General features: G+C 45.7%; 6 protein-coding genes across 19 annotated transcripts; 3 read left to right on the forward strand and 3 right to left on the reverse strand.

The window, feature by feature from the left end:
- On the forward strand, positions 1 to 3,981 carry LOC112879361 (NEP1-interacting protein-like 1). Its single transcript, XM_025943598.1, has 5 exons — positions 1 to 464; positions 1,067 to 1,245; positions 1,542 to 1,625; positions 3,345 to 3,512; positions 3,614 to 3,981. The coding sequence occupies exons 1-5, from the start codon at positions 305 to 307 to the stop codon at positions 3,755 to 3,757; spliced, it is 735 nt and encodes a 244-aa protein (XP_025799383.1). The 5' UTR covers positions 1 to 304; the 3' UTR covers positions 3,758 to 3,981.
- A 1,939-nt stretch (positions 3,982 to 5,920) lies between these two features.
- Positions 5,921 to 9,918, forward strand: LOC112883056 (mannose-P-dolichol utilization defect 1 protein homolog 2). The gene is made up of 8 exons (XM_025948274.1): positions 5,921 to 6,166; positions 7,740 to 7,893; positions 8,013 to 8,085; positions 8,246 to 8,312; positions 8,403 to 8,462; positions 8,863 to 8,923; positions 9,171 to 9,212; positions 9,552 to 9,918. The coding sequence occupies exons 1-8, from the start codon at positions 6,005 to 6,007 to the stop codon at positions 9,653 to 9,655; spliced, it is 723 nt and encodes a 240-aa protein (XP_025804059.1). The 5' UTR covers positions 5,921 to 6,004; the 3' UTR covers positions 9,656 to 9,918.
- Positions 9,919 to 10,333: 415 nt separating this feature from the next.
- On the reverse strand, positions 10,334 to 14,043 carry LOC112882098 (serine carboxypeptidase-like). Its single transcript, XM_025947082.1, has 9 exons — positions 13,632 to 14,043; positions 13,356 to 13,524; positions 13,088 to 13,207; positions 12,542 to 12,685; positions 12,295 to 12,445; positions 11,972 to 12,060; positions 11,634 to 11,892; positions 11,026 to 11,159; positions 10,334 to 10,758 (listed from the first exon to the last, which is right to left on the reverse strand). The coding sequence occupies exons 1-9, from the start codon at positions 13,985 to 13,987 to the stop codon at positions 10,630 to 10,632; spliced, it is 1,551 nt and encodes a 516-aa protein (XP_025802867.1). The 5' UTR covers positions 13,988 to 14,043; the 3' UTR covers positions 10,334 to 10,629.
- Positions 14,044 to 14,757: 714 nt separating this feature from the next.
- Positions 14,758 to 17,958, forward strand: LOC112879591. 14 transcript variants are annotated; one of them, XR_003226112.1, is made up of 4 exons: positions 15,543 to 16,463; positions 16,552 to 16,608; positions 16,703 to 16,743; positions 17,055 to 17,892. XR_003226112.1 is itself a non-coding variant. In XM_025943927.1 (3 exons), the coding sequence occupies exons 1-3, from the start codon at positions 16,948 to 16,950 to the stop codon at positions 17,692 to 17,694; spliced, it is 474 nt and encodes a 157-aa protein (XP_025799712.1). In that variant the 5' UTR covers positions 15,602 to 16,947; the 3' UTR covers positions 17,695 to 17,892. The 14 variants fall into 14 exon arrangements, 2 of the variants coding, with proteins under 2 accessions (XP_025799712.1, XP_025799711.1); XR_003226114.1 differs by lacking the exons at positions 15,543 to 16,463; positions 16,552 to 16,608; positions 16,703 to 16,743 and adding exons at positions 14,758 to 15,166; positions 15,368 to 15,532; XR_003226111.1 differs by lacking the exons at positions 15,543 to 16,463; positions 16,552 to 16,608; positions 16,703 to 16,743 and adding exons at positions 14,758 to 15,166; positions 15,397 to 15,532.
- Positions 17,959 to 18,265: 307 nt separating this feature from the next.
- LOC112883190 (protein FAR1-RELATED SEQUENCE 5-like) lies at positions 18,266 to 22,139 on the reverse strand. Its single transcript, XM_025948451.1, has 6 exons — positions 22,034 to 22,139; positions 21,053 to 21,503; positions 20,695 to 20,917; positions 20,541 to 20,608; positions 18,783 to 20,461; positions 18,266 to 18,695 (listed from the first exon to the last, which is right to left on the reverse strand). The coding sequence occupies exons 3-5, from the start codon at positions 20,915 to 20,917 to the stop codon at positions 19,298 to 19,300; spliced, it is 1,455 nt and encodes a 484-aa protein (XP_025804236.1). The 5' UTR covers positions 21,053 to 21,503; positions 22,034 to 22,139; the 3' UTR covers positions 18,266 to 18,695; positions 18,783 to 19,297.
- Positions 22,140 to 22,210: 71 nt separating this feature from the next.
- Positions 22,211 to 25,757, reverse strand: LOC112883191 (vacuolar protein sorting-associated protein 24 homolog 1). Its single transcript, XM_025948453.1, has 6 exons — positions 25,434 to 25,757; positions 25,018 to 25,094; positions 23,681 to 23,783; positions 22,965 to 23,086; positions 22,617 to 22,808; positions 22,211 to 22,532 (listed from the first exon to the last, which is right to left on the reverse strand). Exons 1-6 carry the CDS (start codon positions 25,543 to 25,545, stop codon positions 22,449 to 22,451), a joined length of 690 nt encoding a protein of 229 aa, XP_025804238.1. The 5' UTR covers positions 25,546 to 25,757; the 3' UTR covers positions 22,211 to 22,448.
- Positions 25,758 to 25,998: the final 241 nt, after the last annotated feature.

Here is a 25,998-nt window from a genome sequence, read left to right on the forward strand (position 1 = left end):
CGCTCCTCCGCCTCCGCCTGCTTTCCCGTGACGACGTCACCCTCCCTTGATCCCTTCCCTTCCTTTCCCCTCGCATTAATGGCCGCCTCCCCTCCCTATCCCCTTCGTCGTCTCGCCCCAGGACTCCCTCCTCCCCCTCCTGCTGCTCCCGCTGCTTGACCCACAAGGTTTCTCCACCCTTCCCTTAACCCCGCGTCTCCTCCTCCTCCTCCTGCTGCTGCTGCTATATATATCCACGCGCGATCCCGACCCATTCGTAGCATGCTCGCTTCGCCTCCCGGATTGATCGAGCTTGGCCGTGGCAATGGATTCGGTGCCTTCTTCCTCCTCTCCCTGGGCCGCCGCCGGCGCTCCCTGCTGCCGCTTTGACGCGCTGCGGAGGGCGTGCGCCAGGCACGCCGCCGCCGCCGCCAGGGCCGCCGGCTGGGCGCTCGGCGCGCTGGTTACATGCGTCTTCGCCGTCGGTACGTGCCCAAGCCGCCTCCTTTTCATCTCTCTTGGCCATTGGGGGCTGCTCCGCATGATCGATTGGGGACGAATCAATCCTCCCCTGATTCCAGTCCTTGAGGGGGCAGTGTCGGCGTGCTCATTGATCAAATCCGGCGGTTCATCGCTGCGGAATCTGTGGATTCCTCGGCAACCAGGGGTCAATCGGGTAGCCTTGATTTAAGGCCTCTTGAGGACTGCCCGATTGTTCCGTGCCGCCCACACCCGCGGCGCACGCCCCCTTCTCCTCCCTGGGCCCTCTTGCCCTGTGCTGCCTGTATTCCTCGAATTGGTAACGAATTCAATCCTGCAAGCCAGAATCTTGGAGGCTCTTTACCACTTGCGTCTCGCACGGGGCATGCTTGCCTTGTACGCAAGCTTGTAGCGGCGCCTGTTTCTTGCTCTAGGTGTCATAAGAGTCATTGGCTCCAGTATTTCATCATTTTTCCTGCCCCTGTTGTTCCACGGGATTGTTCTGTGAAGACAAATTGATCTTGTATGGGATATGCTACAATCTATTACAAATTGTGAATTTCAGTCTGCTCTTATTCTGATTTTCCTTCATTTGTGCTTACTGCAGTGGGTTCACTCGTGGGAATCTTCATTGGTGCCTTCATGGGGATGTCCACAGAAAGCGGCATGTTGCGCGGGGCTGGCGTCGGAGCAGTCTCCGGTGCAGTATTCTCCATCGAGGCTGTTGAATCCTGCATTGAGATTTGGAGGTCCAGCCATTCAGGAAAATACAGCATTCTCTTTGTGGTAAGTGGAAGAATCTAGTGCCTGCTTTCTCTCTTTTACATTACAGGGGAGGTGAAAGATCATTTTCATATACCTACTCGAGCATGCAGCATACTTCCTTGTTTGTCGGCTGGCATAAACTTAGATGAGCATGTGAACAGAGTAGCAACTTTTTCTGCTCTACCAAACTATGTCATTCTGCTAAGCTGGCTGCTGCTCTAATGACAAAGCCAACATGATGCTCGTCTAGTGTGTACATTAATGGTTTATTTCACCAGTATTTTGTTCTGATTTATGTTCTGCTCTGGTTCTTTTAGCTGGACATCATCTCTAGCCTCTTCAGCGGAAGAATTGTGTGGGAGAAAGTCAGTCCAGCACTACAGCGTGCAGTGCAAAGCCAGGTACAGAGCTCTTCTTATCTCTCACAAGCTGTCATCCTCTGAAATGTGGTGTGGTAGTTTACAATATTTGCTATTGTACCGTTGCTCTTCTTTGTACCTCAACCTGTAGGTGACCCCACTAGTATTCTTTTAGGAAAACAAATATTGTGAACAATTAATGCAAGACTCATTTTCGGACCGTAGGATTAATGGTGTATGGGTTTCTCAGCATTAAATGGTTATGTGAATAATAATACGCCCCACGCACCTGCTACAAGAAGTTTCTAGTCAGAGAAATATCTAGGTCTGCATCTTAGTGCTACAGATCAACCCTGGAAGCATTTTTATTACAGCACCTAAAATGCATGTGGGGGGTGGGGTGACACATCTAGGAAGTAGTATCTAAAAATGACTTTTCACGCGATCAAAATTTTTTTGTACTAGTCATCTGATTCTCAGGTATAATTGGTGGCCATGTGTAACTTAAGCTTGGAGATCTTGCAAAATACATCTATGAACTTCCAAAAATTGAAAATTTTGAACTGAAGTAACACAAAACCTGGTTTTGCTTGTATTTTTATGCATTGGAAAGAATGACTTGGAGGCTGGCACTCCCCCCCCCCCCCAAAAAAAAATGGTACAATTGTAGGTGAATAGTTTCTTTTAGGAAAAAGATTAGTTGTGTTATTTCATATTACATGGAAGTGGTCGTTGCACAAAAACCATATGTGTCTATAGGACTGGATAGCGTTTCTTTTGATGCACACACTCTTATGAGAATTCATAGAAGCAGACAATATTTTTCTTGTGCACATACTCCACATCTAGGGATGGCAACGGGTACTAACCCGCTGGGTTTTGCTATCCCAAACCCATGCCCGCGAAAATTATTTAGACCCATTAAAAAACCCATACCCATGACGGGTATAAAATTTTGCCCAAACCCAAACCCGTCGGGTTAACGGGTACCCACGGGTCGCCCACGGGTCATCTGCGACCGAGGACATTCCTTTACGCATTGGTTGCACCCTTGCCATGATAGAAGCTTGTCAATGCTCAATACGTGTATATTCTTCTCATTATCAACTATGCTTCAATTTAAACAACTAAGAGAGACAATACATTTATCTAAGCAACAAGTTATAGTTTGCATGAATATAGAATGAGCAATAAGTTCATAATTTATTGTATAAAGATACTAGAGGGAATAAAATTACATGTAACATGTTTAGTACTTCAAGTGGCAATGGTATTAACAAGTTTGTTATAAGTCTAGAATAAAATAGTGGTATTGAAATCAAGTTTGTTACAAATTTATAATAAAATGATGGTATTAACATCAAATTTGTTACAAGTTCACAATAAAATGGTAGTATGTACTAGATTGCATTGGGTTTAAAAAACCCATGGGTTTACGGGTTTGGGTACTATAGGAACAAACCCGTGCCCATAAACCCAATGGGTAGAACTTCTTGCCCATTAATGAACCCATGGGTCTAAAAGTTGACACAAACCCGGATCCTAGTGGAGTAAAAATCCATCGGGTTTCGGGTACCCATTTCCATCGCTATCCACATCTCCTCCTGCTTTCATAGGAGCAGATAGTGGAACAAATAACTAGTAGTTTCAACAACCATAATTGCATTTCATGTGGATTTGCAAGGTAGCAAAGTTATATTTTATTGCAACTCAAGTTACTTATCCTAATACTAGGTTTGACCCATGGATTGTGTCATGCAGATGAGTCTACTGAGCACACCATTCATCGACAACAATGACCTTTTCGAAACTGGCAGCACAGGGGGCATGTCAAGGGATTTGATTGACAGGATCCCAAAGATGAGGTTCAGTGCTGCAAGCAATTGTGATCAGGAAACTGATAGCAGCTGCTGCTCAGTCTGCCTTCAGGTTAGTGTGATTTTAACATGCTGCATTCCATCTATCTCTTGATACATAAAGAGTATCAGCTCCTTGTCTTGTACTGATGACACGGTAAATTAATGTACCAGGATTTTGGAGCGCAACAATTTGTGAGGGTCCTGCCTCAGTGCCAACACGTATTCCATGTGCGGTGCATCGACAATTGGCTCCTTAGGCACGCGTCTTGCCCACTATGTCGGGCCGGTGTTCATATAGACAATATACATATGTAAATAAACTTGCAGGGTGGCACCTGGTGTATTTTCATAGTGAATACCCGTGCACCTGTTTGATATCATAAATATAGTTGTATACATAGGTTTTCACTTTTTGTTGCTTCTCCAGTCTTATGTGGGGCTATGCTTTCAGCTGCACGTTTTTGTCAAAGTAATAACACGATATGTACATCTCGAAAATGGACCGACTAACAAGCTCCCTAAATAGCCTTGTGCCTCAAGAACTCCGATTGTTTTTGCTCTTGTTAACTGCTGATGATGACTTGCTAATGCAATCGTTTGCTACTTGGCAACTAATGTCAGGACCATTGGAGTGTAACCTTGCAACTGAAGGTTGGTGCTCATGGTTGAAATTGAAATGCTCAACAGTCTGCTATTTGTTCAGAGAGCAGAGACTTTCAACTCCTGCCGCACCATTGATTTTCAGATGGCGAAGTTCTTGCGAGAAATCATAGGGGCAAAAGCTTCTCTCTGAATTATCGTTTGGGAAAGGCGTGAGGCAACACTGCAGGCCCTGTCACGTTGGATGGCGAGTTGCAACGCATGGAAGAAATGGTGACCCTGGGAGGGGCCAAGCCATGGACCAACTGAAAGTAAGTTTTCTCCATCATGCTGTTTGTAGAGAAAGGGACCTGTCTTCTTGAAGAAGGCTGGAAAATGCAACCTGAGCCTCACACTGATGGATACGAGATAGCTACACTGCTACCACCATTAACTTTAAGCAAGTACTTTAATGGGTGTCCTCAGGGTTGTAAACAGACCACACCAAGCTGTAACACTCGTGCAGGTTTTGAGACCGCGACCGGGCAACTCACGCTTTGTGTAAAAGGGTTAACGTCCAAACCTCGCGTCAAAGAGAAAAGCGCAAGGACAAGTAAATATGCGGAAAAAAAAATCTCTAGACAAATAAATATCATAACGTTGCGTTGAGAGTTGAGCGATTGACAAATTTGCTGTGCTGGCCAGAGTTTATGACTTTTGTCCTACACGTAGTGTTGAATTGGAGGTGAATGTGGAATATGTTCCCTGCGAAAATAGTATGTGCAGCACCAGGCTTTCTCCATCGGGTTGTTTCCGTAGAAAGGGACATCCCTGCTTACCCAGAAGAGTCGAGGAAGCAACGCCATCCCAAAACTGATGGATACAAGATAGCTAAAACCATTTAAGTGCGTAATGAGTACGTTTATGGATGCTGTTGGAGGGGTCCTAGGCCTCACCAAACTGCAAATTAGCACATTCTTAGAGACTATCACAGCCTAACCACTCTTGCTGCACTGAGACTTCGGCGGGTTTCAAGCAGTATCAGTGGAGCTGACAGCTTCAAGTGCATACAAATCTCTAGATTGCTACTACACGGTCAAAGGACATGTTCAGGATTGAGAATAGGTGAGCCACACATTGTACTGCTATACATACCTAACACTCAAAATATTCATGTACATTTCACAATAAACCAAGCTAAACGAGGACCATTATTGGTAGACCGTACATGCAGCCGACATTGGTAGTCCAAATTTAATAGAAAGAGCGCCCAAAAGATTGAAATTTGGCACATACTATAAAAGTAAGAGCCATTTTTCATGCTCAGGATCAAGCTATCATTTACTGTCATTCAAAATATATGTTGCTTCAGGATTTCTGTACATTAAACCTTTTTAGCTTTTAACTTCCAATGTCATTTCTTCTTAATATATAGATCTCCTGCGAGTTCGAGAACTAGATTGACCATGATAATTATTTTTTATAACCCAAAACTCAAGAAAAGTGTCCAGCCCCTGCTTCTTGGGTAGCCTGGGAGTCTGGGACACAATTCGTTGCGCTGGGAGGTGAGCACAAATGTGGCATCCAGGATTCCAACCCTAGATAGGCGGCATGTTGGATAGTTCGTTTGCTCTCTAATTTCATCTCAGATTCTCAGCTATCAATCTTCTATAGCACTAATTTTTAAGAAAATGGACAGATATTCCACCGAGTTCCTTCCCGGTTTGAGTGTGTCTGTGTGTGTGAGAGCGGAGTTGCAGCCCAACTTGCATCCCGAAACCGCTTTAGAATTCTCTAGGCCCACAGTACGAATATCGACAGATTCCTTGCGTCGGCCCATCAACAACACGCCTCGCGGTATGCGGCCCAGCTCGCTAAAAAATCCGCGCCGGTTCGCGTGGCGTGTGGGCTTCTTCGCAGTTCGTCGTCGTCTCCACCGTCGACGCCGCGGCAAACCTGCGCCACCACGGGAGGAGACCGGCCATGGTGGCGATGGAACTGGAGATCCTGGGCATGAACTTCGGGTGCGTCCTCGCGGCGCTGAGCGACGCCAAGATCCCCGACAAGGGCTGCCTCCTCCCGCTCATCTCCAAGCTGCTCGGCTACGCCATCGTCGCCGCATCCACCACCGTCAAGCTCCCCCAGGTTCCCCCACCTTCCTATCGCCACTCGTTAAAGGTTCTTCTGTGCGTCAAGATATGCGTGCCTTTATGTGTCTCGATCTGTCGGGGAGCTCGCCTGGATGGTGTGAGAGGGGATCTCAAATCTTATGTTCTTTGCGTGAGCATCGCGTGCGGAACTTTGCATAAAGGGTCCGCTGTTGGTAGCTTTGCTGTGAGCTTGGCGCGGCGCGGCAAAAGAGCAGGGAAATCAAGGGGGTAGCCGCCTGAATTCTTCGTTCTTTTTTGGGATGGTGGTGGATTGGCGTGATACTTTCTGGTGCTTGAGTGGTGGAGCATAAACTCTTTCAGTTACTTCCTCTCTCAAGAGCTTCCCCTGCTCAGAAACATCAGTAATTTGAACTTCTTAGTTCTGGCCTCAAGTCGAGACATTGATCAGTGAATATGATCTCAGCAGTCCCTGTGCTCTGCTCTGGGATCACCGTTGGCACATTGCAGGCCCAGTCAGTCCACCAGATAACATCCTCTAAAAGCCCCACATTGACCTCCTTCAAACTATCAAGGGAACCTTCATCCTTGAATGTTTGTAGCCCACGAAAGCCTGCAATTAGAATCCAGTCACTGCCGGGTCCCCAAAATTTGGAGGCCTCGGAGATGAGCAAAGGGAAGAGGCTGGCCTCCGGGATGCAGCTGGATACGATGGGCATGAACATGTGGTGCTTCCTATCGTTTCCTTTGGATGCAAACATCCTGCTGCCTTTCTTGTCTAAGGTCCTCGGGTATTCCATCATTGCTGCATCCACCGTAGCCAAGCTCCCTCAGGTGCTTTCATCTAGTGTTATATTAATTAACAATTAAGAACTTTGACGAACATAAGAAATAAGAATTAGTTTGACAGTTGTGGAGGAGTTTGCTCCTTTATATTCTACCTAGATATGTGTGCAATTTTTGTATGATGTGGTATTGGGTAGCGTTATTTGCCTTTGGTACTATTGTTCCAACATCCGGAAAGGAATTTAAAAACAATGGTGCATGTGGTTTCCTTCTTTGTTATAGGGCTCGGTTTTCATGATTTTTGCTGCACTTTTCTGTGTTACATTGACCCTTGCAATGTCCGGAATCTCAGGGCAACCATGCCATGAGTGTGTAATGTGGTAATTGACAATAAGAAGGTTAAGAAGGGGGGTAGTTTGCAACTACCTCAGATGGTTGAGTGGAGGAGTTTCTGGTATATGCCTATTGGCTTTTTGTAGTGGCACATAATTAATGGGTTGCAAAAGTTGTGAAAGGAATGCTGAAGCAGGTAACTTCTTACCTGCATGGACTGGCACTTGGATTAGGGATAATAACCTGCAGACTCTTGCCTCTGTTAGCGAAAGAGTTCATTTACTATTAAGAATTAGGAAGAAGTTAATCCAAGATCACACATGGCTTTTGATTAAGTTAGAATACTTGTTTAAATGCATAATAGAAAAAGGACATAATTCAGTCCCAAGATTTACCTATCGATCATGTGCCCAGAATCTTGCTTGTACTTTGGGATTGATTACCTTCTCATTTTGAGTGTCCACCATGATTACAAATATTTCCTACTGCAGATACTGAAAATTTTGAAGCATGGAAGTGTTAGAGGACTTAGTGTAGCATCCTTTGAGCTTGAGGTCGTTGGCTACACGATTGCTTTGGCATATTGTATTCATAAAGGACTTCCCTTTTCAGCTTATGGAGAGCTAGCTTTTCTGTTAATCCAAGGTTTGTTTTTGGCTTTGAGTGGACACCATATGTTTATCTAAGCTTTCCTTTTCTATTGTTAAAGCAGCTGTAGTTCTCTTTGCTGATCTTCTTAACTGATATTTATATCTGATATGCAGCAATTATCTTGGTTGCAATCATTTACTATTACTCCCCGCCAATGGGAAGCAAAACATGGATGAAAGCTTTATTGTATCCTTAATTTTGTTGGTGTTTTTTTAACTTATCTTCTCTGCTGGCAATAAAGATGTGCCAAGTCCCTTGGAGAAGTTTAATGAAGATCACCAAACTTCATTAGTATTTTGTCTGATTACAATGTTTGACCTGCTTTCCCTAAACAGCGGTCACTTAGATATTGTGGACTGGCTCCAACTGTTTTGGCTGGAAAAATTGATCCTGGTCTTTTTGAAGTCCTTTATGTAAGTTGTGAGTAATGTTTGATGTGTTACACATGATCTAGGTGTATATACTCGACCTGTTGACTTATTATTGTCTAATATTATGTGTAGGCTTCACAGCATGCTATCTTCTTTTTTGCTAGAGTTCCACAGATATGGAAGAATTTTACGGTACGTTGTTACATTTTTGTTACACCTTATTACACAATGTTATATATCTTATAGAGCAATTGATATTAGCTCCGATATTTGACTGCAGTATGGACAATACATGTTTGAGAACCCAGCTGCATTAATGAACTCTACTATCAATCAGCATATTGTGAAAAATTTATGAGTGGTAGCTTGTAAAGAGTGATTCAGCCAACACTTGCCATTTGTGCTTTCTCTATCTTGGACAGCAATCTGCTTGAGTTGCGTAGGCTTTTATTGCCATTTGCAGCATTCTGGATCTGAACTACTTGAATTGGATGTTTTCTGGCACTTTATTGGAGCACTATTTCAGAACCTGGTTCATGTGAAGTGACAATTTCAAATATAAAATAGCTGTTGTTTTGCCCATACTTTGCAGAATAAGGGCACTGGCGAGCTCAGCTTCCTTACCTGTTTCATGAACTTTGCTGGTTCTATTGGTAAGTTTAAGTACATGCCAAATATAAACTATTATATTTTTAACTTCTGGCTTGGCTTGTTTGCTAATATTACTGTTTCCCAACACCGTTTTAAGTTAAACAGTCTAGCATTCAACACGTGTGGAGTTCATATACTGAATTGTAAATATTTAACATGACTCAAGTTAATCACATTCTTAATTGGTCACTTCTTTCCCCGATGATAGTGCTGAAAGCTCACTAATCTCTGATATCACTTGTCTTGCAGTAAGAGTTTTTACCAGCATCCAGGAGAAGACTCCCTTAAGTGGTATCCTTGATTCTAATTACGGTTTATTACAACATACCGATGGATTCTAGTTCTAGATGCGCCCAACTGCCATTATGTAGGTAGTTAATAGAATCATGAACTTGATAGAATAACTCTACTTGCCCAAACTATATTAGGTCAATATCCTCATGGTTAAAGTTTTGACTTGGTTGCCGCATCCACATGTCCCAATATGCTCCCAAAAGATTATGGTACCAATGGGCTCAGCAAAAATTCCGATAAACGATTTATGGCTCTGCTAGTGTCAATTTTTCCTACAAGCTTGCTTTTCTGTGTCACTGTCGTCACTATACTCGGTGACCCTTAACTCTTGGAAAGTGATCATGGGCTCTGCAATTGGCATCGTCATGAACGGTACACTCTTGGGTCAGATACTACTGTACCAGAAGCCCACCCCGAAGAAACAGAAGAAAGAAGACTAAGCAACAAGCAAGAGAGGCAACAGAAAGTTCTTGTTCATGGTTATTTAGGATTCTGTTTTAGCACTCTTCGTCTGAGCAAAAGGCACCGGTATACGAACTTGTTGGTTAACTTGTTTTATGAGGAAAACAATAGGCAGAATACAGTCTTGCTATGTATGGAGATTTCTGTGCTGTTGGTTTTAGCACTTGGCAGTGTACCATGACTGATATAGTTCATACAACTGTCGTTAGCTTGTGTCTGCGTAAGCTGCTGTTGATGGATATCTGTTTGCCGTGCATGGGTTTTGCTTAAGATTATAAAGATGCTTTTTTTTAGAGGAAGATTATAAAGATGCTAGCTGCGAGGAAAATACAAAAAACCTGTGAACCGTTATGATGTTCGATTCTCCTTATTTGGGGAATGGGAACTTTTAAAATTCATCTTCCAAGTCCTCCTCAGGCCGTCGAGAGCTTATATTTAGTGATATATTTACGTTCCTGGAGATATTTGTTCAAAAATTTCCACCGGATTTTCACAGGAAGTCAAGAAATTTCTTCAGAATCCTCTAACCGGCAAAAACAAAGAATTTTGATTGAAACTTGGGCCTCCTTTCAACCAGTAGCTGGACGCAAGTTATAAAATTTTATCGTTGGCGCTTTCCCGCAAGCCATCACAAAAATTCTCAGGACAGGAAGTCATCAGAAAAGATGCTTCTCAGGGCAAGTCTCCATACATGCCTTGGCATAACAATTCTCTTGAAAACTTTATTACATGCTAATCGAGTTGTAAGAGTAAGACCACGTCCCATCAGCACGCGGGGCGCCCGTACAAGGCAAATAACATCTGTACGGTCGCAAGATAAGCTTGTCAGAGCCGAAGATCATCCTGAAGTACACAGTAAATTACATACGGTAGTCTGAGGAGACTAGTGCAGGGCAGCGTTGCAGCACCAAGTTGCACACCACGAAGGATCATAGGACAAACAGCTTGTTGGTCACATATCGAAATCAAGCTTTTGGGAGACTGAAAACGGGCCCGAAAGGTTTCCGGAAGTCCACCTCTTCAGCATCTCCAGAGCAGCCTTCGGTTGATCCATCGGTACCATGTGACCAGCATCATGCACCTATTACACAAACCACCTTTAGTAGGTTTTCAAAGAGAGCGCACATCACTAAGGTAATGATTCGAAATCCAATAAGCCATCAACTTTAGCTCTTACTGCAGATACAAAGTTTTTTGCATTTATTTAATGATTTCCATGAAAAATTGTGAATATAGGCATATATCTCTTATCTCTACCACCAATTACTGTGTGACTACTACTGTTTAAAAATAAAGATTGTTGGTCATATAAAGGGTGCTGCACTTTTGTGCATAGTATATATCTAACCTTCAAGAAACTCAAAGGACCATGGCTCTTTAAAACGCCGGCTTCTTTTCCATCGACAGTGAAGGGCTTATCAGACGATGAGACAAAAGCTTCCTTTCCAGACCATTCCATAGAGTTTACCCATCTCGAGTTCCCTGCCCAGATCAGGATAAGATTATGTACACATCCAGCGAAGCAAGAATACAATAGTAAAAAACACAATAATGGCAAAGGAAAGAACAGATCTTCAGCAGTGTTGTCTTCCTATATTATTATCCATTCGCAGCTTTCATCATTATGTACCCAAAAAAATTGAAAGTAGTGTGCATTGTTATCCCTCTCTGAGATTAGGAAAGTTCATACAAAATTATGTCTTAGTTAAATGAGCTGCAGCAAGTTACAAAGCTATGCTTCCACCACAAATTTTCATACTACCAAACAAACAGAGATTTAATATCTATAACACCTGCCACTAATTTTCTTGTAAAGAACTTGAATAAAACCTAATAATTAAGGAGCAACTCACGAGTCTCAGATGGCAAAAGCTTATAGTGAATTCATCATTATCAGTGTCGCGCGATATGGCAGTGTCACGAATGTTTACTACTAATAAGTTGCAAGGTACTCACCGAGCCAGTTGCATATGAGATCATACTCTCCAGCATAAATCAACACTTTGATGTCATTCTCAAGAAGTTCAGGGATTCCAACTTCAAGGTTCCTCATCCAATCTAATAACATGGCCTCATAGACACTTGGGCTGCATGAAACAAAATCTATGTCTCCAACTCCAAGGTTCTCTCTAACAGATTTTTGGTTCAGGAATTTCTCCAAATTTGAGAAATCATAGCACAGGCTTCCAACACATGGCTTCCTGATGTCATAGTACTGCGAAGACAAGATGAACACTGATTAGAATGTTCCAAAACATGGGGTTGAAAAATACAGTTTCTGTTTTGCACCCTACATTTTTGCTCCCTATGATTGTCCTGATGGCACTGAATATTGTATTACAAACAAAGTAAGCGGCAAGGCAAGATATAGTGCCAGAGGTACCTGCAAAAGAAGAAGGGATTAAGTTTCATCAACTCATACTGCATGGCATCAGGGATGCTGTGGAAGTTTTTCTTTGAAAAGAACCAATTGGCATAAATGAGCTAGTATGCAACGATGCTATGAACTAATTGCTGAAGAAACATTGAAGACTGCTGATATTGCTGCAAGGCCAAGACCCAAGAGGCAAAATTTACCAATACTAGCAGAGATTTACACACTCAAAGCAGGACTTACCACAAAGCTTGACAGCAAATTCACAAGTTGGAACTATTTTATTGATCCTGTTAAATTGTGATTTTGTGATCAACCCCATATCCAATGCATAATCAGGGTATGCCTTGTACTGTATTGCTGGATCTGTTAACCCGTTGCCAATCGCGAAACCCTGAAAATCACATAAAGTGAGGATTTAACCATGACAATAATGTCTTTAACAAAAAAAACAGCATAGATACTTTGAGAAAGAGAGAAAGAATAAAACCTTCAGATTAATGTGAATGCCCTCATTGTTCTTGTTTCCACGATATACACGACTTGCAAAGGCAGGAATGTAATGCCCAGCATATGATTCCCCGGTTATGAAGAAATCATTTTTAGCATACTTTGGGTGCTCAGCGAAAAAGGCCTGCAAGTATCACATGGTTAGAAGCATGAAACCAAATTCATGATAAAAATGCAAAAAGACACATTTCCTTGTAGATTGCTGCTAACGTTAAGGATTGACACTCTAGCTCAGATAAACTCTAGCCTTACTAATAAAAACTCTAATCTATTTTTGGTTTAGGCACATAGCACATCTGAAATGTACTGTTGTAATTCATGTCACTAATATCCTACTAGAAATTGGCTACTTTACTATATTTAGCCACATAACTAAGCAAGCATGGCAAGTCAACCTGTGCAGGTGATATATCATGAATGATAAATACCATGAATGTTCCCCCTGGACTCAGGCCACAATATACAATGAAATTCCACTTTCACATATAACTGAATGCATTGTATCCAAAAAAAGGATAGTCACTACCTGCAGAAAGTCATATAAATCATTGCTGATGGCAGCTTCGTTGTGGCGAGTGTCCCGTGAGTCCGAGCTGTAGCTGAAACCAGTTCCGGTGGGCTGATCAACATAGATAAGGTTGGATGCCTGTGAAAGACAGAACAGAAGCAAGATTACACAGAGCTTCCAATCAATAAATAATACAGGAACACATCTGGAAGTCGCAGACCCTGAAAAAACATAATAGAAAGTTCTCCCACCAGATCACTAAGAGCAGGAGCAGTAGAATATGTACCTTGTCCCAGCCAAAATCATTCCAGACGAGCGACAAGTTGTCCGCTATGTGGAAGGGGCCGTTCTCGTAGAAGAGCGCGAGCTCGCTGCTGCACCCGGGCCCGCCCGTGAGCCAGATCACCACGGGGTCGTCCTTGTGCCCCCTCGACTCGAAGAAGAAGTAGAACATCCTGCACAGCGCGATCCGGCGCGCGCGAGCAAGCGACATGGTCGGTGTGTGCGTGTGAAGCCATGTGTGGGGTGAGTAGGAGACGGAGGCAGAGACGGAGGAGCTCACCTGGCGTCGTGGGTGTTGGGGAGGCGGTAGTACCCAGCGTGGTGGCCGAGGTCCTTCACCGACGTGCCCTCGGCCGCGAGGGACGCGAGGTGGATGGGCCTCTCGACGAGGGTCCCCGCGGGGGCGGGGGCGCCGCCGGCGGTGGCGGGACGCGGGGAGGCGTCGGCGGGGTGGAGGTTGAGGGCGCGGATCAGGTCGACGGCGGCGGAGCGGGGGAAGCGCGGGGCCAGGTGACGCGGCGCGGAGGAGGGGAGGCGGAGGACGCTCCCGCCATCCGGCGAGCCGCGGGCGGCGGAGACGGCGAGCAGGAGGAGGCCGAGGAGCACGAGCGCGGGGCTCCTACCGGCGGGCCCCATGGGTGGTCCGGCGGTGGCGGTGGCGTGAATCGGCGTGACCAGAAGTGGGGGCGAGAGGAGTGGGGGAAAGAAGACGACTTCGGAGGTTAGAGCGAGAAGAAGAGTCAACAACTACTAGATTTTTTCGGCGCCCACCTGTCAGTGACGGTAGGCGGTGAGACAGTGCCCGGCACACGTGTGCCTCGATGGCCCAAGTGGCGCAAAGCAGGAGTAGCGAAGCGTGCTCCTCGATGCGACCAGAACCTCGAAATTTTCTTTTCGCAATGGGACAAAACGTTTTCTTTTCGTGCCGAACTATGCAACCCGTCGAGACGTGCTCTTTGTAATCCCTCATCAGTCATTAGAGCTTCCCAAGAAGGCTGATTGTACAGACGAGTTTGGTTTTTTATACATTCACTGATGACCTTTTCCAATGGCTATTTTTTAGGAGATTTCATGCATGATGCCATATTGCCATTGATATGTAGCGTTGCAAAATCACAACCTGACAGATTGCTTAGCTATTTTAAGAGAATGTGGATTGGTGAATCTTAATCCAAGCTGACACTCGAAGCAGACACTCGCCGGTAATTAGCTTGTGCAACCATCCAGGTAGATGAAGAGCCATTGTAGCACTGGCACTTGGTGTTGATGCTGAGCAGGTTCCTCCACAACGACGTTTTACATGTAGGATCGACGTCAAGGTGCCGTCGCCATCGGTCTGTACAACCAGAGCAAAATTTTCACCGAAGGAACCTTACGGCCGAAGGGTGAGAGAGCTATCACAACGCCCCCAGAAGAGTAACGACGCCGCAGTCGAAAGCACCAACAGTATGTCGGGCACGGCTTTCGTCTAGAGCTCCACGGGATCCTCAGCCGCATGGCACCTGAGAAGCAAGCACCTGCCACCATCAGATAATGAAGCAGCAGCAAGGCCACCGACCACCAAGCGCACGCTGGTGGAGTAGCGACCCAGCAGCGCCCAAGCGGTCAGCCAAGCCGCGGCCCGGAGCCTGAGCCGCTGCAGCCGCAACCACGCGGCGTAGAAGTGGGCCTCGGAAAGGCCCTCGCCGCTGTCCGGCGAAAGGACACGCAGATCGGCCGAGGGACGCACAGATCCGGCCGTGAGAGGACCGGATCCGGCCCGGGGACGCCCTACCAAGCTCCACCCGAGGGAGCCATGGCTGCCCACTTTTCTGTGTAAGCTACTGAACCAGCATTTTAGATGGTGCAATGTGCTGATAGCAATTCCCCACAATGTCTTGAATGCATACAAGTCATCAGGCGTCACACTGATTTGCTTCAAACTCTTGGTCTTTTTTTGAATGGTCCTTAATACCAATCGATGGGTTGTAGCTGCCTGTGACCTACTTCTTCCTTCTTGCTGTGTATTGTTGACAGTTACCTGCACCTGCTCTGCTCTTGTGCAGTGGCGGATTTGCAGTTCGTGTTCTTCTTCACTTCACAACCGGTGCAAACCTGGAGAAACAAGAGGACATCATGTGCTGCGTCTTCAGCTGTGTTCTGTGATATGATCCTATCGAGCTGAAGGCCTGATGTTTCGAGGTACTGCAGTTTCAGCTTTCACGATGGTGCTGATGTTTTGTACTGATGCCTCGATTCAGTCTCCTCGATGGCGCCACCACGACCCCACGATCTCCGGCGCTAGGGTGCAGGGACGCACCACCGTCTGCATCGGGCGGCCGCTGCCTCGGTAGTCACTGATCCAGTGATCCCGGTCTCCGGCGGCGCTGTCGCCCCGTCAGAGGCAACGAATGGCGGCGCGTTCCCAACAGTACCGTCCCGCGGTACCCCGACCTGATTTGGAATCGAGCCGCACCCCGATCTATGCGAGTCCCCTGTCCCCATCACCCACCCTACTGATCTCCGACGTGCTAGTCGGCGTGAAGCGCTGCTCGCGGCCCTCTCCCATCGACCGCAACGGCCGCTCCCTTTCCTCTTCGTCGTCGTCCTCCTGTAGACATGTACCTTGAATTCGCGAAGGTGATTGGCCAACTCAGCGTCGTCCGAACACCGACGGAAGCCGCGTTATGTCTTCTCGGAGCTCCGCCCCCTTCCGCCGGCGTCGAGCTTTTCTCCGCCGTCGCCATCACCGGCCAACGGACACAGAAGATGATCTAATTCAGAACTAGGGGGTATTTGTAAAATATCGGATCGCGGTTATTAATCGCGATCCAATTTACGGGGTATTTGTAAAATATCGGATCGCGATTAGTAATATCGATCCGACTTAGGGGTTTTTGTGCAAATATCCAGGGTGCATATGCAAACTGTTTATCCTCGACCTCGCCGCGACCGCCATAGCCCCCGCCCCTTCCAGCCCCCAACGCGCCAGCTTCGAGGGCGACAGCCGACTCTTCGCCGCGGCTAGGCTCGTCGTACCCTAACGCCGCGCTCCCCATGGCCCTCGTCCCCTACAACCGCACCCCTGCCGCGGCAGGCCCATCAACGCCGCAGCCTCTGCTGTTAGCGCAAGGTGAGCCATTCGATTCCCCTAGCCGAATCTCTACCCCGTTCAAGTATCTGTTCATCCTCTCTCATCTCCTCCTCTTCTCCCTGGCAAGCGAAGGACCGGTAGCGCGAGATCCCCCGTCTCCGCGAGGAGCTCAAGCTGATCCGAGGTGCGTGCGTGCTTGCTCGATTGGAAGGTTCCCATGGCCCGATTCGTGTAGCCTGAGTGTGATGTGAACTTAGATGTGCATGCTACATTGACAGGCCTGCAAACCGTCTCAAGCTGGAATATCCCTAAACCTAATGTGAGTTTTTTCTATTTTGACTTACTCCCCCACCGCGATCGAACGGGAATGGATAAGAGGCTTGTGGGATTGACGTGATAGGGTAGGGTTGGCTATACTGCTGGTGAAATTGGCTCCCTTGGCTGGGTCTGCACTGACAGAAAGAGTAGGCAGTGTGGGCGGGGGTGACGAACTAGCTGCAGTGGGACATGGAATGGATCGCGGATGCTGTGGGAACTTCTGAAAGGCAGCGACTGCTATGCAAACAGAGTATAAATGCAATCATGCAATCATCTAATCACTGTCATCAGATCTTAATCCAACGTCATTAGGCTGTTTTGCAGATCAACCCTCCCACCATCCGGACTGTTTTGCAACTGGTCTTGGCCCAGAGCCGATCGGGGGCCTCACGAGCCGAGCCGATCCGATCGATCGGGGGGCAGAGCCTGCGCCTTCCTCCGGGATCGAGCTCCGGCCCGGCCGCCATCCAGGGGCGCCGCTGCTCCCAGGCGTTGGTTCGATGCGAGCTCCGGCCCGGCCACCATCCAGGGGCGCCGCTGCTCCCAGGCGCTGGTTCGATGCGAGCTCCGGCCCGGCCGCCATCCAGGGGCGCTGCTCCCAAGCACCAGCAAAGGGCGAGGTCCCCGCAAGGCGAGCTCCAGCACCAGTACCGCGCCAGACGAGGGCGCCCAGGCCACCGCCGCTCTAGGGGCCTGAAGCGCGCAGGGAGGATACGAAGCCGCATCCCCTCCGTTCCAGGGTGAGGGATAGGGCGCCCAGGCCGCCGCCTCTCAATGGCTAGCGTGCCCAGGGCGAGCTCCCAGCCGCATCCCCTCCATTTCAGCCACTGAAGAAGGCTTCTTGATTTTTTTAGGGCCTCTGTTCTTGGTTAGGGCGTCCAGAGACGCTTGTTTGCAATTGTGAATACATGAGCACTGAATTTCGTTGTTGCATTGCAGGGCAGGGACCTAGTATCATCGAGCAGCAATTGACAGAAGTCTGTTTGTGCTTGTAATTTGTAATAGCAGAAGCCTGTTTGTGCTTGTAATTTGTAATGGCAGAAGCCTGAAACTGCTTGTAATTTATAATGTCCTAGCATCAGGACCTAGTGCACTCTTGTCCATGGCTGTCTCTGTTCTTCAGACCTGGTTTGAGTAGCTTGTCTTGTGATATACTAAATGAGTAGCTTTCAACCTGCCTAATCTCCAATAGAAAGATGTGAGCTTAACTGTCTCCTTCTGAGCTTGTCTTGTACGAGATATGTGCATTTGTCTTGCTGGTCATAAGATGAGTAGAACCCAGAACATCAGACAAGAGATGAACAGGCCGCTTAACTAAAATGGAGTACTGAATAAGAATTACAATTATTTGGGCAAAACCACAACAAACCAGGTCTAGCTTCTTGAATTAACTATCAAAACACTCTGAATTAACTATCAAAAATGAACCATGAAGGCAATGTGACAGCCATGAAGGCAATGTGCGAGCAGTAGAAAGTATATATTAGTCCACTACTCTTGAAAAGAAAATTACAACGTTTTAAGAACTCATGGTGGGGCTGCATCTTTATTTGGGAAATTGCGCCTACCGTGTCCAATGTCTTTGCATGATGTGCATTTACGCGGACCTGAACTTTGAGTCCTTTTGTGTTTATCAGCATAGCCTACTATTCTCTTACACCTCCCCTTCGAACGAATGTCACTAGGTGGATGTACTTGTACATTTTCCGGAATGGATATCCAATAAAACTTTCTTGTTCCTCCTGTCCTGTACGAGATATAGGCTCAAATAATAAGGAGGGCCTCTCCAAATTCTGTATAAGAATGTCCAGACCTTCCTCAGAAGTTTTGGCCATTTGGAAAATATCTTCAAATTTTTTATGGGCAGTTGCCATCTTTCTTCTCGTACTATCTTCCATGGACGTAATGGACTTCTCAATTAATAAATTTCCTTCACTATCAAATGCTGCTTCTCTGAAAGTTAGTTCATGTGAGGATGTTAGTTTATAAGAAATATTTGTGACGCTACAAAAGTACATGATTTATATTAGTAGAAGGTACCTTTTGCAATTTTTGGTCCATCTCTTGGTGATGTAGTGCATGGGTAGTTCACTTATCCTTGCAGATCTTAGCATCCGTATAATATGGCGACATGGTATTCCTATGGACTCGAATAACATGCATGAACACTTATGTACCTGATCGGCATTAAAGAAAATCACCTCTCTTGGTCTGTTGAAGTTGTCGACCACTTTAACAATTGTTCTATCCTCCATTTCAGTTGTGCTCTGTACATCACATTGCTCTCTTGCTGCTAGCAACTCATTCTGGAATCTTCTAAAAACCTCGTGTGTGAAAATGGCACCACCATGTCTCTCTAATTCCCACGATGTCAAAAGCTTTGGGTTGGTATGCATAGAAGTGTTATCATCGATCAATTCATCCCGCCTCTGACATTTTAATGCTGTATCAAACCTTATTCAAAATTCTACAAGTGCAAGCTTGCGACCAATAAAGCGACTGAAAAATGAATTAGCACTTTCTGATCTAGAGGTTGTTCGGAGTATACCTCCAAGCTATATTTCCCTGAAGTATGCAGGTATCCATGATTTGCGGATTTCATACCTTCCAACTAACCATTCATTGTTCTCAAAGTGATACTTTGCAATCCATGCTTGCCATCTGCTCTCAAACTCTTCTATAGTTTCTGAACCCCATACATATAAGTTGATCGTCTTCCTAAACTCATCATCTTTCAGAAGGTTGGCATCAATTTTCTCAGGCAACTTTTTCATAATGTGCCACATGCACAACCTGTATATAGTGTAAGGAAGAACGATGGCAATGGCAGTCTTGATGCTAGCATCCTCATATTTTACAATAAATGATGGAGCCTTCCCTCCCATAGCTCGAAGAAAGGTGTTAAACAACCATACATAGCTCTCAATCTTCTCATCAGCTAAAAAAGCAGCACCAAAGAAAATGGAACGCATATGATGATTGACCCCAGTAAAAGGAGCGAATTTCATGTCATACTGGTTTGTGCTGTAGGTAGTATCAAAAGACAACATATCACCAAAATGGACATAATTCTTCCTACTAGTTGTATCAGCCCAAAACACTCGAAACAACCGACCATCCTTTACCTCATATTCAAAGAAGAAATTGTGGTCCAACTTGTTGAGTGTATGTAAATTCTCAATAAACATCTGAGCGTCTGCGTCCTTTATTTTGTGTCTGAAATCATTGTAGTAGTTCTGCAAATCCTTTTTTGTGCATCCAACGTACTCAAAACCCCCTGCACCAATCTGAAGTAACCTAAATGCTTGTGATGTTCCTATGCTAGCCTTGTGACAATTGAAAAGAGTAGTTTTTGCCTTCTCGTTGGCAGAACGGTTGGATCGAAGGAGGTGACGTTTGCTAGGTGTCACAAAGGCATGGTTATGTTCCTCATATAGTGCTGCAATGACATACTTGCCTTCAGGAGTGCGTTTAACATAAATATAAGCTGGACATCCACATCTCGACTCCCTACTTCTGCGACCCTTTGATGATGAACCACTAGCACCTTCTTCTTTTTCTGTTTTATACCCTTCTCTTGCACACAAGAACCGCTTCCAGATAACCACTCCATTAGCATCTAATTTCTGTTGACCTATACGAACAGAAAAAGCAATACTATGTGCATATTCCATATAAAATTTATGAGCCGCTTCCACATCATCAAACAACATCCCTTTCTGAAAAAATGCAGCATATTAGCCTTTAAACATTTGAACAAATTTGTAATGAATGATTTTCTGGATACAAATATGTCACCTCAAGAACATGTTTTTTCTTCGTTGGTGTTCTAAATGCATCATTCATTTTGACAGTAGTCTCGTTATCTAATGAAAGACACGACGTCAAATTAGATCAGCTTATACACATATACACATACGTAAAAAACTTGTTCATCGAAGCCAACAATTACCTTCACACAAGAAGTTCTCTTCACGAACAGGCGATGATTCACTGTTAAAATCGGCATTCACGAGTCCCAGTGCATCTACCTCTTCTACGGAGATCACGTTGTGAGGCATGGAAAGAGACACGTCAACGTGGTCGACCTCCTCAATGTTCGTCGGTTCAACGACGACGGCGGCGACCTCCTGGCCTCGTCGATCATCGAGTTCCATGGGATCATCGAGAGCCATCTTCCTTGTATCACCAAATTAACACGCACATACGGCGGCCATTAATACAAAAAAATTCAGTTGAAGCCATCCCACACGTGACTTCTCGCAGCGAAACAAGAACGCCAATAACGAGGACGCGGTGTGCGTACGTACCTCTGTACGTGGGCGTGAAAGGAGACGACGTTGAACGGCGTTGAACTAGGCCAGCTACAACCCAAGGGCGGCCAGCGGTGGAGCGGCGGCCTACCTTGGAGCGCGGCGCCCTGACGTGGAGCCGCGGCCTGCCTTGCAACACCGCCCTGACGTGTCGCTGCCTTGGAGCAACGGAGGAAGGACGCAGATCGATCACCCTAGCTTCGGGAGCGGCGGCCTGCCGGCGAGCTCCCTGGTTCCCTGACGTGGAGCCGCGGCCTGTCTTGCAGCGCCGCCCTGACGTGTGCGCAGATCGAACGCCCTGGCTTCAGGATCGCCGGAGGCCACGAGCTCCATGGCTGCGCAGGCTCTGGATCGGGAACGGCTCGGCTCGTGAGGCCCCCGATCGGCTCTGGACCAAGACGAGTTGCAAAACAGTCCGGATGGTGGGAGGGTTGATCTGCAAAACAGCCTAATGATGTTGGATTAAGATCTAATGGCGGTGATTAGTTGATTGCATGATTGCATTTAGAGTCTGTTTGCATAGCAGTCGCTGCCCTTCTGAAAACTGTGGCTTCCTACTTCTCTGTGTAAGCCGGTATCAGATGGTCCCTGGATGTATTGAAGTAATGGCCTTCATCTGCTGCAGGCATTCATACAACTATACAAGTCATCTGCCATCATCTGTCCTTTGTTGTTGCTCTCCCAGTTCACCTCGCACACAGTTGTTGCTCTGTTGAGCCGTCTTAAGCACTGAAAGGGTGTGTGCTATTTTGTAATAGGCACGTTATTGTGTGCATTGTTGACAGTTACTGTGATCTCCTTAATATCCCATTTCACTTTTTACTCGTGATGAAAATCTGGTTTCCTTTATCCTCTGAACACAGCGCGCGCAAGCAAGCAAGCAAGCAAACAAGAATTCACCAAGATCCCTCATCCTCCGGAAGTAAACACACGTCACCAGCCGAAAGCCAAAGACAACAAGTTGGCAGAGAAGCTCACCGTGTCAAGAATAGGGCATATGTTCTTCTGTAGGACACCACACGTCCACACTCGGAATACTGTGACAGTTAACAGCATATCACAACTTTCCCTGAACCAGATGCTGGGTACCGAAGCTTGTCAGCTCGTTACTGTGTTCGCATGGTCTCTGTACACGTGAGAACGTGACATACTGAAGAGTAGACAAACCATTATTCAGTTTTTTTTTTCTGTGCTAAATCTTAAATCGCAGATCAACAGTGACGACAAGTCACTGTCCACATCACATTGCTTACTGTACAACAATACCTTGCCGGGTCAAGCGAGGGGGAAACAACCATCATCACTCATCAACCCAATTTACCATACAACGGTTTGGATGTCATGTATCGTAGACCATGGACTCTGCAAGTTAGACGCCACAGGGATGCATGGTTTACGACCTCACTTTGGCAAGCCGGGCCCTGATCTCCTCTAGGTCTTCCTCATCGTCATCAACACCCTCAGCAACAGCTTGTCGCTGCAAAACGTGCCCAACCAGGGTCATCAAATTCAGAGTACTGGTAACTTACATGCAAAGAAACTGCAAGGCAAAAGTATTTACCTCTTCTGGAGCCTTGCTTGTTGAAGCTTGCTGTATCTTCTGTGTCCTGGCAGCATCTGGTAGCTGGGATGCAGTCTCCCCTGCTACCGAAGCAAGAACCTTGTCGACCTCCTCCTCAATTTCCTCCTCCATGTCCTCAGAGTCCAAAGCTGAATCAACAGCATCATTCACCATCTCTTCCATCACACCAGCCTAGAGTCGGAATGCTAACATGTCAGCAGATGTTTAAAGATATTTTGATTTGACGGAAGGTTTGAAGTCTTTGAACAGGGCACACAAAATGGAAGCAATTGCTTTATATTTAGGACAACATACGCAACTACTGATAATTTACAAGTAGTATATTACCTTTGTCATTTCTTTGCTAAATTCTTGCATCGTGGCAGCCAACTCCGGAGCTTTCATTAGATTATTAACAATTTTCATCACTTCAGCGCTCTTGGACAGATGGCCCACTGTTCTTGCAGTTGCTGAAAAATTGCATGTACATGAATTACTTGTATATGTATTGTAAAATAAGGAAATAGTAGACATAAACTGAGAGCACTAATCCCTTTACAAAAGAAAGGTGAATGAAAGTGTCAGACTAGTATGTTGTCAACAGTGATTTTGCTAAACTACAGGTCCTGAATTCAATCTGTGTGTTCACTGGCTATTGGACCAACTAAACTTACAGATGAATGTGCCCAAATTCAAATAACATACTAGTATGTGATTTGATTTTGTGAAGTAATGCAATCACAGGAAGAACTGTCAAAGATAATCTGGAATGAGATACCTAGAAGCAGAAAAGGGGGTGACACTTTTAGTGGCATGTACAAATTTCAGTTTGCAAAACATGTCAATGCTTCCCAGTATTAGTGCCAACAGAAAAATTGTGCACAAAGAGGTTTTCGTCTGTATTTGATACTTGATACTACAGAAATTGTCAACAACAAGGATCTGCCATTGAAAATAATTAACTAACAGAATCACTCTTCAATAAGTTCATGGGCATGGTTTTAATGGACAATTAAGACACTAAACCAACAAAAAATCACAAAAACAAATAAAAAAGGCCATACCAACAATTTCTCCTAGGTGCATTGATACTGAATTCAGTTGAGCCTTGTTTTCATAAAGACGATTAACAGCGCGTCTTGATCTTACAAGTTCCTTAGCGAGCGCCTGACATGAAAAAGAAATCATAATATCAACAGCAAGTCAAACTGCTGGTCTTGTAATGACAGATAAGGTCAGCCATGAAAATGTTACACTGTATTATGTCTGTTGAAACTTGAAACATTATATGTGAAGGGCATAAACACAGAGAAGAGCTGGTATATGTATATGAGATGTGTAATGTGCTCAGGATAATTGAATTCTCTGGAAAGTAACAAATAAGACAGAGTGCAACATAACTGAATGTACTAGTGACCTTCAGTGAACAATACAGCTTTTGCTTTTGTCCCCCAGAATGATGTTGCTACTGATGACACAATTCCTGAAAACTGCTATAACGGCATTGCTGGTGGGAATAATTTTAATTTTCTAACTCCTTTGGAGAATATAAAGTAGTTTGTTCTTCTAATTCTACTATCCTGGAAACAACCAACACCAACATGATAATTTGGTAGCCAAGCAACCTTCCCTATTTTCTTCTTGTTTGGCACCCATTTTTTTCATCAACCTCTTAACTACTTCAAATCTCTGAGTACTCAGGGACTATATTCCAGTGGCATGAGTGTGCTTATTTGTTATCTGCTATTATAACCCCCAACTACCAGATTGTCAATAATAATGACGACATTCTTTAGAACAAGGATGAAAAAGACCAGATACTAGAACCACTAATAGCGAGCTACAATTATTTAGGGACAGGAAAATAACTAAAACTTATGATCTGACATAAGCAACAATCCGTCAATAGTTTTCATTTCCTTCTGATAATTAACCAACCAAAGATCAAGAACAAATAAATGACTTTCAAATGATAACTCTGACATAATAATGCAGAGTCAAAGATGAGGTTAATCATAAAAAGTGCTAAAGTTATGGTATTCTTTCTTTCGGTGCAAGCATTCCTGCTACCATGTCTGTTATTCCTATGCTAAGACCTAAAGCAAAGCTATTTGAGAAAAGGCAGATCATGTAGCTCAAATAATTGAAATTAAATAATCTGTAAGTTTGCTTTTATTGACAAATAGCAATCAACAGTCAACACACGTTAATAGAAGAAACTGAATATCAATTCATAAAATCTTGCAGGTTTAGTGGCAGAAGCTTAATTTGGTTTGTGTTTGAATTGCTCCTACATCCACACTAAGAATCTGCGATACTCTCAGCAGCCCAACGATCATCCTACAAGCGACTAACCACGGAGGAAAGCTTACACAAAACAGCGAGATTAAACTGGGCACACCTTTGCGGATCCCATGTCGTTGCGCTTGGCAGCCTCCCTGATAGCTTTCTCCACATTCTTCTCCTCCCTCTGCACATCTGCGAAAACAAGGCAACGAGAAGTAAGAACAAATGATGCACAAAATCATATTGTCCCGGAACGATCGCGAAAACCACAACAGCGCTACGGGTAAGGGTTGAAGGGCCTGGCGCCCAACACAACGATCGCAGGAAGCGCGTGGCTAATCGCGTCACCATGCTGCCAGTTTCTGAGGCGGACCTAGGGCGGGCACGAAGCAACACCCAACCACGAATCTGAGAAATCCCCCATACCATTCCACGCCACGCGAAGGCTTGATGGCGCGTCCCCTCGGGGCCCCGGGGGAAGGCAAAGTGGGGGAAACAGAAGGGAAGGGAGGAGAGGCGGGGGAGTAGGACCTCGGATCTGGCGGTCGAGGACGCGGCACTCGTTGCGGAGGCGGCGCTGCCACTCGCGCAGCTGCTGCTGCGGCGTCGGCCGCGGCTTCAGCAGGTTCTTCACCTTCTCCATCGGCGCCGCGGGCACGGGGAACGGAACGGATCGGAGGCCCCTCCCCGGATAGGCGCGTGTGCTTGACGCGGGCTGGGCTGATTCCCTCGCCGGAGAAGAGGGCGGGGCGCAGAGAGGGGAGAAAGCGAGGAGCGAGAGGCGCGTCGCTGTGGTCGGTCGCCGGGCGAATAAACCGTAAACCGGCGCTGGCTTCTGACCGTGTTTCTACTTTCGAGTTTCGACCTTCGAGGGCTTCCACACGTGCTCCTATCGGCTAAGGCAGCATCACTGTTCATTTCTTTCGGGTTTTTTTTGTTCGGCGAAAGCGATAAACCAAAGCATCCAATCTATAAGAAAGCAATTGGCCATTAGAGGTCCAGTGTGAATATCATCATGAACATTCTACTTAAATTGGTTCCCTGATTACCGAAAGTGATGTTGTAGTCGTAACAGATCCAGAGACATATTGAAGCA

Source organism: Panicum hallii, chromosome 2 (assembly GCF_002211085.1).
Source record: "Panicum hallii strain FIL2 chromosome 2, PHallii_v3.1, whole genome shotgun sequence".
Classification (NCBI taxonomy): domain Eukaryota; kingdom Viridiplantae; phylum Streptophyta; class Magnoliopsida; order Poales; family Poaceae; genus Panicum; species Panicum hallii.

Coding starts and splice junctions, on each gene's coding strand:
- LOC112883191 (XM_025948453.1), bottom strand. CDS start 25,545: ATGGAGAAGGTGAAGAACCTGCTGAAGCCGCGGCCGACGCCGCAGCAG. Junction 23,784..25,017: donor ACGACATGGGATCCGCAAAG/GTGTGCCCAGTT, acceptor TTTTCATGTCAG/GCGCTCGCTAAGGAACTTGT. Junction 22,533..22,616: donor CAAGCAAGGCTCCAGAAGAG/GTAAATACTTTT, acceptor CACGTTTTGCAG/CGACAAGCTGTTGCTGAGGG.
- LOC112882098 (XM_025947082.1), bottom strand. CDS start 13,987: ATGGGGCCCGCCGGTAGGAGCCCCGCGCTCGTGCTCCTCGGCCTCCTC. Junction 12,686..13,087: donor ATTTATATGACTTTCTGCAG/GTAGTGACTATC, acceptor TGATACTTGCAG/GCCTTTTTCGCTGAGCACCC. Junction 12,061..12,294: donor ATTTGCTGTCAAGCTTTGTG/GTAAGTCCTGCT, acceptor CTTCTTTTGCAG/GTACCTCTGGCACTATATCT.
- LOC112883056 (XM_025948274.1), top strand. CDS start 6,005: ATGGTGGCGATGGAACTGGAGATCCTGGGCATGAACTTCGGGTGCGTC. Junction 6,167..7,739: donor CCACCGTCAAGCTCCCCCAG/GTTCCCCCACCT, acceptor TTCCTACTGCAG/ATACTGAAAATTTTGAAGCA. Junction 8,463..8,862: donor AGATATGGAAGAATTTTACG/GTACGTTGTTAC, acceptor CATACTTTGCAG/AATAAGGGCACTGGCGAGCT.
- LOC112879591 (XM_025943926.1), top strand. CDS start 16,948: ATGCTGTGGGAACTTCTGAAAGGCAGCGACTGCTATGCAAACAGA. Junction 16,993..17,054: donor GCGACTGCTATGCAAACAGA/GTATAAATGCAA, acceptor CAACGTCATTAG/GCTGTTTTGCAGATCAACCC.
- LOC112883190 (XM_025948451.1), bottom strand. CDS start 20,917: ATGGCTCTCGATGATCCCATGGAACTCGATGATCGACGAGGCCAGGAG. Junction 20,609..20,694: donor AGAGAACTTCTTGTGTGAAG/GTAATTGTTGGC, acceptor GTCTTTCATTAG/ATAACGAGACTACTGTCAAA. Junction 20,462..20,540: donor AGAAAAAACATGTTCTTGAG/GTGACATATTTG, acceptor GCATTTTTTCAG/AAAGGGATGTTGTTTGATGA.
- LOC112879361 (XM_025943598.1), top strand. CDS start 305: ATGGATTCGGTGCCTTCTTCCTCCTCTCCCTGGGCCGCCGCCGGCGCT. Junction 465..1,066: donor TACATGCGTCTTCGCCGTCG/GTACGTGCCCAA, acceptor TGCTTACTGCAG/TGGGTTCACTCGTGGGAATC. Junction 1,626..3,344: donor AGCGTGCAGTGCAAAGCCAG/GTACAGAGCTCT, acceptor TGTGTCATGCAG/ATGAGTCTACTGAGCACACC.